The following is a 14,993-nucleotide window of genomic DNA, read 5'->3' as shown; positions in this document are numbered from 1 at the left end:
TTATGAAGATTATTGAGACTTACCTGTTTGCTAATTGTCTACATTTGATTGATTGGCTCGCTCTTTGTTGTTGCAGGCTTCCAACATGTCAGGGACATTTGGTGGTGCCAATATGCCACAGCAGGGTTTATACCCCCAAGCTCCTGGGGGCTATCCCCCTGTCCCTCCAGGAGGATTTGGGCAACCACCACAAGGTCAGCAATCTTCTTACGGAATTTACCCACCAACACCAGGAGGAAATCCACCATCAGGAATGCCGTCTTATCCATCATACCCAGGCAGCCCCATGCCACCAGCAGGACAGCAGCCCCAAGCAGTGCCATATCCTGGGCAGCAGCCCATGCCAAATTATCCTTCTGGACCAGCTGCTAGTCCTTCTATGCCATCGTATCCAGGACCTACAATGCCCACAGTTACTCCTGGAGTTGTAAGGAATTGCTTACTTATGTTCCTTCCCGCTTTCAATTTAAGGGAAAACTTAAGGCAGAATTTAGATGTAGAGAAAAGGCTCTGTCTGCAAAGGACATGCAGTGGGTATGGTAGGGTGTGTAGCATTTGCCAGGCAATTAGCCTGGCAATACTCCCCAAGCCAAAACCACCCCTTATCCTTCAGACAAGAATCCCCAGTACATATTTGCCAGGTTGAATGATAAGGAAGGGATGAATGTAGACGCCAGAGAAATTGCAAGGATTATTATTATTATTATTATTATTTATTGTATTTTTACCCCGCTTTTTAGAAAAGCTCTAAGAGCAGCTTACAAATTGAACAGTGGATAGGCCAAAGGTTTAAAGAGAACTTCCCTCTTCTTTGCTACTTGTTACCGGCCTTCTGCTGTTTGCAGTTTTCTGCTGGTGCCTGAGGTTGTCATCTCCTTCTACTCCTGACAGTTTGTTCTGCCCCTAGTTGTGAGATACTCCTTAGCTTGAATTGTAAACACAGCAAAACTTAAAGGAGAAGTATTAAACTCTTCTGACTCAACAAACAAATTCTTCTCATGATTAATTTGTCAGACTTCTAAATGAGCAAATAATATTATTTACAAGAACAAGTTGCTTCAAGTTTGTGACTGAAGATCTGTTAGATTCCTTTTTGTCCTCCTACATGTTGTAAAGTTGATTGTGAAAGATATCTTTTGTTATATCAGAACTGATACCTCTCTTTTACTTGGGGTGATATAGTCTGGAAATCGAGGCACAATCCATGATGCTTCACCATTTGACCCCCTGAGGGATGCCGAAGTATTGAGGAAGGCCATGAAAGGATTTGGTGAGTGGTTCTTGAATTCATAAGGTGTCAGCTTGCTTATGTCACACCCACCCTTTCTTTTTGAAAAACAAAAATGCTTTATAGGAACTTTATTAAATATTACAGGTTGTTTTTGTGTCTCAGTGTGCACAATGTGTTTTGATAATACAAAGAAACATCCATCTGGAAGCACTTTTCATTATTTGCTTAATGTCCCTCTCTGTGTTTGCAGGAACTGATGAGCAGGCTATCATAGAGTGTCTTGGAAGTCGTTCAAATAAGCAGCGACAGCAAATAATGCTCTCATTTAAAACAGCTTATGGAAAGGCAAGTCACTTTCCCTGCATTGATAAAATATGAAGTAATGAAGTAGATTAGTGCGTGATGAAATAATGTACAGCTTCATCACATAGGTGCCACCGCATAGGAATGTAGACAGCTAATTCCAAGAAAGGGAGAAAAGACAGAGATATGTCAAAATTATTGTCTACACCCACAAGGGTGCTGGAAAGCATTTTAATATGTGTTTTTTAAGGGAAGGGGTTGTTGAGCCCCTGTCATTTCCCCATCCCTCATATATGCATGTTATTCTGTCATTTATGCTGTTGCTCTGAATGCCCAATGGATAGAAGAAAGAGGTATCCATTCTCAAAATGATAAGTTTTGTTACTGTAGTTCGTTGTAGTATTTTATCGTCTGAAAAAATTAAAATTTTTAAATTTATATAACTGCAAATATTTGTTCTGTTACATTTGCTTTACTTTTTGTCCCCCCCCCCCCCCCCACTCCTTGTTTTTCACTTCTCCCTTGTCTCTAGAAGAGAATTACACTCCAAACTGTTGGGCAGTGATCTTGGTTCTTATCCTTGATTTATTCTCAAAAGCCCTCTGGATGCTGGTGGCACTGTATATAAATAGGAATGACACTACATAATGAATTATGTGATGTTGCCAGCTAAGAATGCAGAAAAGTGGACTGTACTTTTGTCACTTGGAAAAAAAAAGTATAATTAAATTCAGCCAGATTTACCTCCAGGTAAATCTGTATAGGATTGCATCCTCAGGCCATTCATAACTCTTTAACAGAAAAATCTATCTTACAGCCCTATGAATTTTGAACTCCTTTTTCAGAACACCACCACTGTTAAAATTCATTTTACAACCACAATATATATCTTATTTTATCTAAAAACAGGATTTGATCAAGGACCTGAAGTCTGAGCTATCAGGCAATTTTGAGAAGACAATCTTGGCAATGATGAAGACACCTATCCAGTTTGACATTTATGAAATAAAAGAAGCCATCAAGGTTTGTATGATTTCAAATTAGAGCGGTGACTATGGCGGGTTATAGACCACCCATTTGGGGCGGTCTGCACCCGCCCCTTTCCCCAGTGTATCGGGCCTTCAGCGTGTAGAGCGGCAGCCACTGAGGCCCCGATCCGCCGCTTTTCAGGCTGCGGGGAAGCAGCAAAACGCCGCTTCCCCGCAGCCTGAAAAGGGGTGTCCCTGGGGCTTCAAGCCCCAAGGACACCCCGCGGCGGCGGGGAGAAGAGAAAGGGGCCGCTTGGCCCCTTTCTCTTTTAGTCCGCTGGGTGCAGCCATCTGAAGGCTGCGCCCAGCGGACTAAACCAGGAAGGAGCTCTGAAACGGAGCTCCTTCCTGCTCCGTGTTCAGGGCGCACTAAGCGCTCTGGCGCGGAGCAAGGACGTCACGTCCGCACCGCCCCGTCTAGAGGCGGCGCGGCTGTGACGTCCTCACAGCGGCGGCCGTATGGAAGGGCTGCCGCCGTTTAGTGCGTGACAAGCACGCACTAGGGTTAGGACGGTGCAGAAGCACCGCCCTTTTGTAACCCTAGTGCGTGCTCGTCACACACTAAAGTGCCGGTCTGTAACCGGCCTATGACATGTTTTGCATCCCTGAATTCTTACTCCTTCATCTATTCTCCCTTCAGACCTGCCCTCTAAATTCACTTTTTGCAGGAAGCCTTTGGCTTTAATACCTGATCTTCATCCTTTAAAGAACATGTTTGGATTGTGTTTGCCCACTTTTCATACCTTGTGATCTATTCTAACGTGGTCCTCTCCAGATGTGTTGGGCTACAATTCCCCTTCACGTCTAGGCAGTATGGTCATTGAAGTAGTGCCTGGGCCCTGTGGAGAGCATGACATTAGGAGAAACTGATCTAGTTACTTAGTCTCTGCTTCCCCCTGCAGCAGCGTGTGTGTGTGTGTGTGTATGAGATACAATGCATGTGTAATGGCTGGGTCTCCAGTCATTGGAAGACCTCTGCCAGTAATAAGAGTAGGTTGGAAGGGAGGCACATGCAAATGAGTAATGACATCACAGCTGACGGAAGGCTCACTTGACCTGAGCAGGAGCGAGAGTTTCTTCCGGAAGCTTCTAAGAGAAAAAGCCTCGAGACCAAGTGACAGTTGGTTTCTGACAGTTAGAGAGAGTCTTCAGCAGTTAGTGGTTTCCAAAGTAAGAATTCGAGGTGGGAATCTCCCTCGAATTAGTCTTACAGGTTAGGAAAACTGTAGTGTTGTGATTATAGAATTATTATTATTATTATTATTATTATTATTATTACTATTATTATGCTTTATTTATATAGTGCTGTAGCTTTAGAAAGAAGGCATAATTCAGGCAGATATCTATGCTAAGCTAAGGCCTGTAACTATATTTCAAATCTATCAAGGCCAGCATATTACATCAATATATCAGTTAGGTGAGAATGTGTCCGATTAGAACGTTTAGACATATTTATTATTTTTCTGGTTGCTTGCATGAAATGAATACTTTTAGAATTACATATATTGTACCTGCAAGGCCCTTAGGATCTTGCATGATTTCTATCTTTTTGTTCTGTTTTGTTTAATTATAATAAATACTTCCTTAAAAGTATCTGGTACTTCGACTCTCCTTTACACGTGTCCCAGCTCAGTTGATGCTTGAGAAGATTAGCAAGAAGTAGAACTAGAAGTCCTTAACAAGTCCCAGTGTATGTTAAGGGAAATCCAGTACGAATTCACTGGGTTGTGGCAGCGTGATTCGAGGATCTCCAAGGGTCATCTTCAACTCCACAAGGAGTAGGAACATAGACCAGGAGACTCAAGGAGAAGCTAAGGATCTGCTGGGACTAAGAGCCAAGGCAGGCCTGCTGTTTGGCTGCTTAGACCACAGGGGGGATCATCACAACATTTAAACAGCAATGTTCCTGTGTTTTTAAATCATGCAGATTGTTATAACTCAGGGACAGACAGTTTCTAGGAATAGGGGAGCTGCATCCATATCTGCAGGATTTCAGAGAGCTTTATCCCCCCACCTCCATTTTCAGGCTTATCCCTTAAAATTTTTGTTCACAGCTGGAGGGGATTAAAAATGCAGTAGCATTCACCCAGACCTTTTGGGGAGGCGCAATTGGCCATTTGGGACCATTTCCCCCAGTAAACCTGTTTTAGGACATGGCCTTTTCCTGTTTTGCCAGATGTGTGTGAGATCCGTGGGAGTCTAAACCTAAATGACCAGAAATAACAAATTGACCTGTGAGGTATTCAGGAGTTCTCAAGACCATTTTAATGTTAATTTTTTCCCAGAATTTTTTTTTAGAAGTAAGGAGCAAGGGGGCTGAAAAAGTCAACCTCATGTATAAGTCAAGGGCAGGTTTGGGGGCCAAAATTATGGGCTTTGATATGACCCATGGATAAGTTGATGATAAAATCTAAGGGCATGTAACAAAGGATCTAAAGCAAAGGAAAATGGTGCCAAAAATCTTACAAGTTTTCAGCAGAAATAGCTGTTTGTGTTCACCCTAAAGACTGGATGGATAAAGAGGGAATGATGGTAAATGGTGTCTGTGTCATATTTGAGGGGAGGTGACCTGACACAGACAGAGCTAAGAAAATGCACTCATGTCAAAAAGGATATAAAGGCAAGGCAAAGCAAATGGTGACTACATTAGCAGTGATCATAGCCTGTAACTTTAATGCGATAACTTTGCTTGATTTTAAACCAGAAAAGCTGACAAACATACACAAGTGTCTTATTCATATCCTTCAAAGCCCAGTTTCTCTCAGTGCTCCTTTGCGGGGAAGCTCCAAAGAGTTGCCACCACTGTAGTTTTCCTGTCTAGGCACTCAAGAAGATTAGAAGTAGCAGTGCAGCGGTGGTGGTGGTGGGGTTGTCAGTGCTTCTTTAAGATTCTCTTGGGATGGACTAAGCTGTCGCCTTTCGCTGCAGAGAATGTGATGGTTCCTTTTCTGATAAGAGTTAAAGTACAATACGTACCTTGACCTGTAGAGAAGTGGACCCAGGTTTTTTGGTCAATTTTTGGCTAAAATTTCTACTGCATGAATATATTTGGGAATATACAGTATTCCCAAAATAGGTTTAGTCTCTTGGATACTTGTTTAAAGTTTAGTGTAAATCAAAGGGTAAGTGAACCACCCCAGAGCAGGGGAATCACCAGCCAATTGTAGGGGCTGGTCCTGCACTCAGCAGTCACAGAGCTCTTCAAATGGCAGTCAAGTCAGTTAGTTCAAGTGCTCTCTTAGCATTGAAACAGACAGCTTTAAAACACCCCTTCCAAAGAATTGCGGCTTTTTATGTCACTGTTCCAGCCCTTAGTCTTATAAAAAGGTCAAAGACTTCTATACAATAGTGAGATGAGTTTCTTTTCTCTTTCTTAGGGTGCTGGCACAGATGAAGCTTGCCTGATAGAAATCCTGGCATCTCGCAGCAATGAACACATTCGAGAAATCAGTAAGGCATACAAAACAGGTTAGTTTGCTACAGCCTATACTTTTCTAATTCTTAACGGACCGACCATAGTTTGGAAATGGAGCCATATTAAGCAGACATATTTGAATTAGGAATTGGTTTTTGGTTATTGGTGTTGTACATCTGCTGAATGGATCAGCTATTTTGCTTCAGACTAGAGCTTGGTAGTGTATTGGGTGGATATGTTGGACTTTTCCTGCAGTTTTGGGTGATAGCCAGAGGCAGAGTTTCTGTAACTTTGCATTTTGCAAGTAGTTATTTGATGAAGGAGACTGTGGAGAAGGAAAAGCTTTTGGCAATATGATATTGTTAAATTATTTCTATATTATATTGCCCAAAGTTTTTTAGCTCAGCAGTTCGCCTAGCCTATTAAGTCTCTCTCCCTATCTCTTGGTGTTTTAAAAAACATTTTCTCCTCCTACCTTGTGTCTCTGTTTATGCTTGCAGTGATTACAAAAGTACTTTGGCTTAATTTTTTTCATCTAGGCCATATCCTTATATGCACTGTCGTAAGAGGAAGCCCCACTGAACTCAGTGATACTTCTGAATTTGCACTGTAAGACTGGGTGCATCCTGAGCATTGTAATGCTACTATGGTAACTTTTCCAGTCTTGAATTTTTTGTTGATCTTTTCCTTTTTAAAATAAATAAATAAATAAATAAAACCCTTTTTGTTAGCTTTTGTATAGAGTCGGCCCTCCATATCTGTGGATTCTGCATCCACTGATTCAACCATCCACAGCTTGACAATATATATATTTTTTAAAAAATCCAAAATTTGCATTTGGCATTGTCTATGAGACACCATTTTACTATGGCATTATATATAAAGGGATGTCAGCATCCACAGATTTTGGAATTTACAAGGGTCCTGGAACCAAACCCCAGCAGATACCAACAGCCCACTGTACTAACTATTCTGCGTAATCACTTATTTTTGAAGAGCAGAAGGTGAATCACATAAATACATACAATATGAACAGTGCACACATAAAAGCAGGCATGCTTGTGTTTGTTTTGCATAATGCAAATAAGTATGTGCTGTCTTCATTTGCTCATGGTTAATCATTTACAAAGTGAGTCTCTTCTGTCTGTCTCAGAATTCAAGAAAACTCTGGAAGAAGCCATTAGAAGTGACACATCTGGGCATTTCCAAAGGCTTTTAATTTCACTTGCTCAGGTATCTACAGGATTGATAAAAACTGGTTGTTATTTTTCTGTTTTTATTGTTATTATTAGCATAAACAGATTTATCATACTATCTCAAAGAGAATCCCATACAAACAAATCTTTTTTATTTAAATACAAGGTTTAAATTCATAATTTGAAATAAAATCCACAGTATTTTAACACTAAAACTTGCCACAGCTAGAGTATTCAGAAAAATGCAGATTTTAGAATCCTTTTTGAAAATTAATATAAGGAGACTAAGGCACTAAATCTTCTCTATTTTTGATTAGGGGTTTTGTTAATATAGTAATCAGTGCAAAAAGCACACATCATCGGTATACTTTCCTGAAACAATTATTCTCCGTATTCAGTTTCTAGCATAGCATATCCTGGCATTAATAACCATGCAGGATACCAATTATAATGTAAATTTTTCAATTGATCTATGTATTATTTTCTTCCCAGTTTATCTATTACCAGTGGCCATTCCACCACATATGACAAGTCTTCATCTTGTTTTCTGATTGTATAAAATGATAGTTCTTATTTTCATAGTTGGGCTTAATTAACATTTAGATAATTGAAATAAACTGTCTCTGCCTTTGGTGTCATGAGAGAAAGCCTCATAGCAATCATTTCTGGCATAAGCAAAGTGTTTGCATTCTTTTAGAACAGTGGTTCCCAACCTTCCTAATGCCACGACCCTTTAATGCAGTTCCTCATGTTGTGGTGACCCAAACCCATGAAATTATTTTCGTTGCTACTTCATAACTGTAATTAAATAGGTATTTTCCAATTATCTTAGGCGGCCCCCATGAAAGGGTCATTTGACCCCCAAAGGGGTCTGGACCCACAGGTTGGGAACCACTGTTTTAGAAGATCTGAATTCAGAAGATATAGTGATCATCAAAATTATTTTTCAGGTACCTGTCAAAATCTGTAACCCTCATCATCCAAGTTTTTATTTTTTTAAACATAGCACAGCCAGTGGTCTCACATATTGCATAATAAAAGTCAATCAGGATGTTGATGCTTCTCTTGGAGAGGGAGGACAAGAGAGAGAAAAGGTCCTACTTGTGCCTGATGCTGATGTTTCCATTTTCAGCATACATATCTTGTTACTTTATAGTTTGCATTTTCTTTCCTGGTTTTGAAAATAGGTGTGGATATTAAGAGAGAATTCAGAACTGAAATATAAAATAGCATGTTCATTTACATAAAATAATTCATGCCACTGTCTCAGTATTCCGAGATGGTTTTGAAAAACTTACATACATAACAAATAGGATGACACACAGAAAACCTTAATTTAATAGCCTCTTTTTCCTTGAACAGCCACCTCAGCATACCATTGTCTTTCTACTTGCTGTTGGCATTTTTTGTGATTGCTAAGTTCCTACATCAAGGGTAACAATCCATAACATTTATGATGATGGTGGTATGGCCCTGCCATGATATGCAACCATGCTAATGAATTGTGATAATATACAATGGGCACAGTGCAAGATGTCCCATTGTGCAACAGGGGCTTCCATTGTACATGGAGACACATTGTGCTTCAGAACATGTTGTGCATCAGGACCCATTGTGCAATGGCCATGTTGCTTGCTGCACTAGTGTGATAGTCCCAAAGGCATATAGCTATGTCTCTCCTCCCTTTCTGAGAATGCCAGTGTTATGCAGTGGTGTAGTTCAGCTTCACACAATCATTAGTCAGTTTATGATGTAACTTCCCAACAGGATACCAGCCAATGTTTTAACAGTTGCAGTTTGTGTGTCTATGTAACTCCTGTTGTATTTTTCCCCAGGGAAACAGAGATGAAAGTACCAATGTGAACATGTCACTTGTCCAAAGTGATGCTCAGGTTAGTGTAAGAATTCCTATCTTATGATGTCTGTTTCTCACTAATTTTTAAAACAGTTTGCTTAGCTAAATTGTTCATACTCCACTGAGCAAAGTCTTCAGTGTAAAAAAATAAAACACTAAACTTCTATAAAAGGCGTTCTTCCTTCAAATATTTCCTACTTTAATGAAATCAAAAACTAGTATTCATTTTGACAGTTCTGCTACTCTGCAATTTATCTTCTGATCTATATAGATTAGAAGCACGATTTGATTTAACTCAAATTGTGTGATTTTAATATATCCCCTCATCTACCCAGGGGAAGAATAGGAGATTGGTGTGGATTTCTCAATTTCAGATTATGACTACACAGTGGACAACACAGACTAGACAGTATTCACAGTGGTCCTTGTTTTTTGTTTTTTTCAAATTGACCAGTAAATTATCTAGTTACAGGAAAAGTGATTATGATAAGATTGGGTTAAGGTTTATTTAAAATAAAACATTGTAAAATTCATCTGAATCATATTCTGAGTTGTCTGTATAATAAATTATTGCCACATTAAAAGTGCTTTGAAATATGCATTAGTCTGAAATATGCATGAAAAGAGGAAGCATAAATCCACATTGTCATCATGGGGAGAGAATTGAAGAAATTTGGGGAATCTTTCAGTCATCTCCTCGAAAGCTGTACTTCACATTGAAAATATTTGCTTTGGACCTCACTTTGTCCCAGCATTAGTTGTGAGATGCACAGGAATGTCCTTTTCAGTGACATTTCCTGTCCTGGTGTAATTATAATAAAGATTTTTTCACCAGTATCAGCCCATGATAAGAAAAATATATTGCTTGATAACAGGCACAATAACAGAATTCACAGATGTACTATATACTGCATTTTGTGGAAGGGGGCAATCTTGCATGCAACTGTTGGTTTCATTAGGCCTTTTACTATATTTAGAAGACAGAGAGGTTGAAGCTGTCAGATTCTCAAAGCAGGCCAATAAACCACCTTCAGTCACAGTTTTGAGGAAAAGGTGGATTGTAAATAAAGTTAATAACAACAAGTATTCATTGAAAAGAAAATCAGGACTGCTGAAGAATAAACACTGAAATAGGGAGAGGTGTTTAGAAAGTGGTTATTTTGATAGCAGCAGGCCAAGAGAAATTGAAAAAGATATGCCTGTGGTGTTTGTTTTGTTTCTAGGCCCTGTATGCAGCAGGAGAGAATCGACTTGGTACTGATGAATCCAGGTTCAATGCAATTCTTTGCTCCAGAAGTAAAGCTCACCTAAGAGCAGGTATTTCTATCTACAACTATGTGTAGTGTGGCAAGTAATAAAAAGCAAATTGTTTTCTGTTCAGAGCTGTAATGGAAATTTGTAGTCCACTTTGACTCTGAGCCAGCCTGGTATAGTGGTTTGATTGTTGGACTGTGACTCTGGTGACTAGGGTTCAACTCTCGGCTCGGTCATGGGAAAGTCACACACTCTCAGCTTCAGAGGATGGAAACGGCAAACTCCCTCTGAAGAAACATTGCCAAGAAAACCCCATTATAGCCTTAGGGTCGTCATAAGTCATAAACAACTTGAAGACACACAAGAACTACAACTGACTAAATAGAGAGGATGGCTGGATACTTCTACCCTTTGCAGTAGACATGTAGAAAATTAAAGTTCTTTCTTGTACACAACTACTAAATGTAGAATGCGGGGGAATTCTCTTTTGCACGTTGTCACTCCATGGGTACCTTTCTGCTCCTTGGTTCTTATTGCTGTTTTAGGGGTCATTGGTTGGTGACAGAGTTAGGACACAGCTAGCCAAGATGTTTGAAAGTCTCTAAATTCATCCATATTATCGCTTAACCCTTTAGTGTAGTACTGAAGGCCAGACATTTATCTCTTCTGTTTTCCTCTATTACATTTCCCAATTAATTTGCCTCCCAGAGCTGCAAACTTGCTATAGGTTAGAAAAACAGTAAGAAAGGCATTGAAAGAAAGTGTGAGGGTGCTTAAAGGCAGCTGCTGTTTTAAAATATATTTTGTATGCCTCAAAAATACCCATGAAAAAAGTAGTGTGTTCTGAAATACTCCTGTGATTTCATTTTGAAATGTATTCTTATAATGAAGTCACAAGAAGAGGTTGAAACAGATGCCTGCTTAAGATGATACTTGAAGAATATCTGAAGTTCTTTATTGTAGTTGGTGGTTTTAGGGAGTACCTTACCTACTAGATTTTTAAAATTGCTAATCTGGAGAAGATTTCTGTGATAGAGTCTCTTTCAGAAGAAAGTAGGGTATTATGGGACCAAATCACCACTATGCAGAGTGTCTTGCTAGCAATTCCACTTGCTAGCAAGCATTGCTAATCTGGAGAGGATTTCTGTGTGAGAGCCTCTTTCAGAAGACAGTAGGGGATTATGCAGAATGTCTTGCTAGCAATTCCACTTTCCATAGGTGCAGGTTCTTCTTCTTGTTTAGCAGCTCAGAACTCCTGGCAGCATACCTATTTGTTATTTTTAATTGTATTATTTAAAATTTTTGATGGGAGGTTGAACCCTAGAGAGCACAAAAATATGAGACAGGATATAGCTGTGAGTCCACAAGTTGCTGAACACTATTTTGATAGTCGAAAGGAAAACTTTGGAAGGTGCAGCTTTTATAAAAAATATTACTGTGACTGGAAAACCAGCAGTTGTATAACACAAAGGCCAACCTATCAAGATGAAGTAGCATTTTTCAAGAACAGTGGTTATTAAACTTTACATGTAATGTACAGGACTGCAGCAGAACAGAAACTTTGGTCTGTAGCATAAGTGTCTTAACTGAATTAGTGATTAGTAATTAGTGACTGGGTCTCTTTTTCCCTATACAGTTTTCAGTGAATACCAGCGCATGTGTAACCGTGACATTGAGAAGAGCATAAGCAGAGAGATGTCTGGAGACCTTGAATCTGGGATGTTGGCAGTAGGTGGGTAGCTCTTTTAAGGGTAAAGACAGATGTCAGATTTAATTGTGACTTGGTTGGCCCTTTCTTGCCTGATCTGGTTGGCCCTGCTTTAGAATATAAGGTTCTTAAAAATATAGGTTAAACTGCATGCTCTAAAGCACAAGGAAGGAGGCAAACTAAGACCTAATAGAGCAGGGGAATCACATAGATGCATGTACAAGGTGTAGGTCAGAGGGAGGGAGCTGGAGACTGGATTCCCAATGCACAGCATATCTTGGATTGGATGACATCTGGGACAGGGCCATGCCTCTTGATGCCCCTGGGTTTTCCGGCCAAGCTTTTCTGTTCAGCACTGGGAATTTTCTTTGGGAACATGAAAGGCTGCCTTATACCAAGTCAGACCTTGGTCCATCTAGCCCAGTATGTCATGTCTGATCAGAGATAGTAGCTTTCCAAGGTCTAATACTTTCTGATCTGCTATTTGGAGATCTCTGATATTCCCCAGTGGTCTCGCTTCCAAGCATCAAACAGGCTCCACTTCACATCACTCCTGAAATCAGACAAGATCAGGTGTGTTCTGGGTGGTATGCCAGCTCTCTGGACTTTGATCTTTCCCACTTAGGAAGGGTGCACTTGGCAAGCCCAGATGAGAATGCTTGGCTCTCCTGCACTGTCCCCATCTGGGTTTGCAAATTCTGTGGCTGAGTCTCCATTGAGAATTCCTAGCAGACTACCTTCCTTCCTCCTTGCTTGCCTCCCAGTGGGAAGGATAAGCAGGATAGAGAAGTATCCTTATGTCCCCTGTAGCCAATCATTGGAGGTAACAGGAAAATGCCTCTTCCTGCTCACCTTCTCAATGAGGAGAGGGCAAGTGGGCATTGGAATTTGGGTGGAAGTGGAGCTTTGGAGAAGGACATGCCTGGACTGCTTTTGGCCATATTCAGAATCACCACAGACTGAATTATGCCTATGGGCCAGAGATTACCCTGCAAACAAATCTTCATTTCTTCACAATATTAAAAAAAACACCAACCAGATGACTGACTTTTGTAGATCTTCACATACAGTTTGAGATTGGAATAATTATTATACAGTAGGTATCTCTTTGGTTCTGGTCATTTTAATGGTGTGCCGCTTCCCATTCCCTCCTGTTCCATTGTAGGATAAACCACTTTGCCCAGTCTATGGTTGTACTAATGAGATTGAGCTGTGTACTAGACGTAGCCAGCTCAGATCTCATATTTGCCATGAACTCACTGGAGGCCTTACACAAGTTCCTTTTTCTCCACCATAACCATGCAATACTGGGAGAATAATACTGAATAATACTGATTTACCTTGCAGGATTATTGTTAATGATAGATGAAGAATATTAAACAAATTTTGAACATTTCATATATGCTGTATATAAATGCTTGTTATTTGTCCTGGAAAATGGCTTTTACAATTTTGCACCTTGTCCGCCAAATCTAACTGGAAATGTGTGCTTTTTCTTTTCTTTTTTGGCTTCGTTAAAGCTTTCAGGATTGTATGTATGGTAACCTTCCGCAGTGCTCTTGCAGTATGTGTGGCTAAATTCATTATTTTGCATTATTTTGTCTTGAAGTGAATTGTGTGACTTGTTCATCTACATGACTAATTTAACATTGCTGTTCATCAAAAGAGTAAGCCTTAACCTAACAAATATTTGCATTGCTCTTTCTACCCCTGTGAAATGCTCAGTCAAAAAATTACATAATCTAGATTGCATGACTGTGTGTTTACCACCTGAAAAATAGTTTTCTTTGTTGTGTTCATTTTGGAATATTTATGTGGGGTGTGTGTGTGTGTGTGGAGGGCGCAGAGTGCAAATGTATTCAGTTTCATTCATTTGTCCACTTCAAATCTAGGTAAATTAGAAAGGCAAATATAAACAGATTATAAAATGATTTTGATTTATTTTATAGCTAGCAAATTATCTGAAAAAGATATAGTGTCACTGCTTTTTTATTGAAAGAGACTTTGTATGACAGAACTGTCATTACCCATTATGCATGCAATATCCTAAGATTTTTTAATCTAGAATTGGCCAAACTGGCTGGGGAAGATGAGAGTTGTAGTCCAATGGATCTGGAAGACACAAGGTTGGGAAGATTGCACTAGCTGTCAAAAAGTTTTTGCTGGTTTTCAGAGCTGTTAAACATTTTGCTTGTACTGCTTGTACTGGATACAGTGGGACTTAAAATGGAGTGGGCATACATGATGGGGTGTCATATCACCTAGAAAATGCTTTAAAATTTTCTAAAGAACACTGGCTGGTTTCCACCCTTGCCATGTGGGTTAAACAGTGCACCCTTCCCGTCTTCAGGGGTTCAGTTCTGGGGTCCCCCACAGATGGAAAAAAAATGGGAATTCAAGCTCATATAGGTCACTGGGCAGTTATGTTTGCACACCCATGTTGGTGCAGCTATGTGCATGAGTAATAGGGGCGGGGTGATCTGCAGGAACTCCAGTCAGCAGATGGCAATGTGGCAGGCCCACGATAATTAGGAACTTTACACTTCTGTGCCGAAGCACCCCAAATTGTCTCTGCAGACTAAATTATTTAATTGTAGCCATGCTGAATAAAATTATTTATTATCTTTTAATTTGTAGCCCACCATATGGGACCCATATGGTACTATACATTCTTACAGTCATCAGTACATTCCAGGACTGGCTCAGTGAAAGAATAGGGCACAAAAAACAACCTTTCCACCACTTTACCTTTCTAGGCTGGCTGGCCACCTTCTCTTTGTCCTTGGCCCCTTCTTATGTAGTGTGGGCATAAAAATACTGACCCAATTTCTGGACTTTGAGAATGTATGGTTATATTGGGATAAAGTATATGATGGGCTCTTAAAAAGTGCTGTATTGAATGGGAAGTATTATCACTTAGTGTGCCATTTTCTCAGAAACGACTACGCAATTTTAGAACATATTAGAAGATTTGTAGCTGCCATTAACAAGCCATCTCAACTT

At 39.9% G+C, this 14,993-nt stretch overlaps 1 protein-coding gene across 2 annotated transcripts in view; it reads left to right on the top strand.

Annotated features, from left to right (window-relative positions):
• Positions 1 to 14,993, top strand: part of ANXA11 (annexin A11) — a 47,650-nt gene that overhangs the window by 28,262 nt on the left and 4,395 nt on the right. For both annotated transcript variants that reach the window (XM_089510687.1, XM_089510685.1), the window contains exons 4-12: positions 77 to 427; positions 1,183 to 1,270; positions 1,482 to 1,576; positions 2,444 to 2,557; positions 5,940 to 6,030; positions 7,131 to 7,210; positions 9,009 to 9,065; positions 10,252 to 10,345; positions 11,919 to 12,014. In XM_089510687.1, the coding sequence (XP_089366813.1) occupies positions 77 to 427; positions 1,183 to 1,270; positions 1,482 to 1,576; positions 2,444 to 2,557; positions 5,940 to 6,030; positions 7,131 to 7,210; positions 9,009 to 9,065; positions 10,252 to 10,345; positions 11,919 to 12,014 (1,066 nt within the window). The remainder of the gene's footprint in view (positions 1 to 76; positions 428 to 1,182; positions 1,271 to 1,481; positions 1,577 to 2,443; positions 2,558 to 5,939; positions 6,031 to 7,130; positions 7,211 to 9,008; positions 9,066 to 10,251; positions 10,346 to 11,918; positions 12,015 to 14,993) is intronic.

Source organism: Sceloporus occidentalis, unplaced genomic scaffold (assembly GCF_023333645.1).
Source record: "Sceloporus occidentalis isolate IW3139 unplaced genomic scaffold, rSceOcc1.0.p SCAF_2, whole genome shotgun sequence".
In the NCBI taxonomy this organism is placed as follows: Eukaryota; Metazoa; Chordata; class Lepidosauria; order Squamata; family Phrynosomatidae; genus Sceloporus; species Sceloporus occidentalis.
Note: the sequence above shows the minus strand (reverse complement) of the source record. Positions and strands in the feature narration are given on the sequence as shown.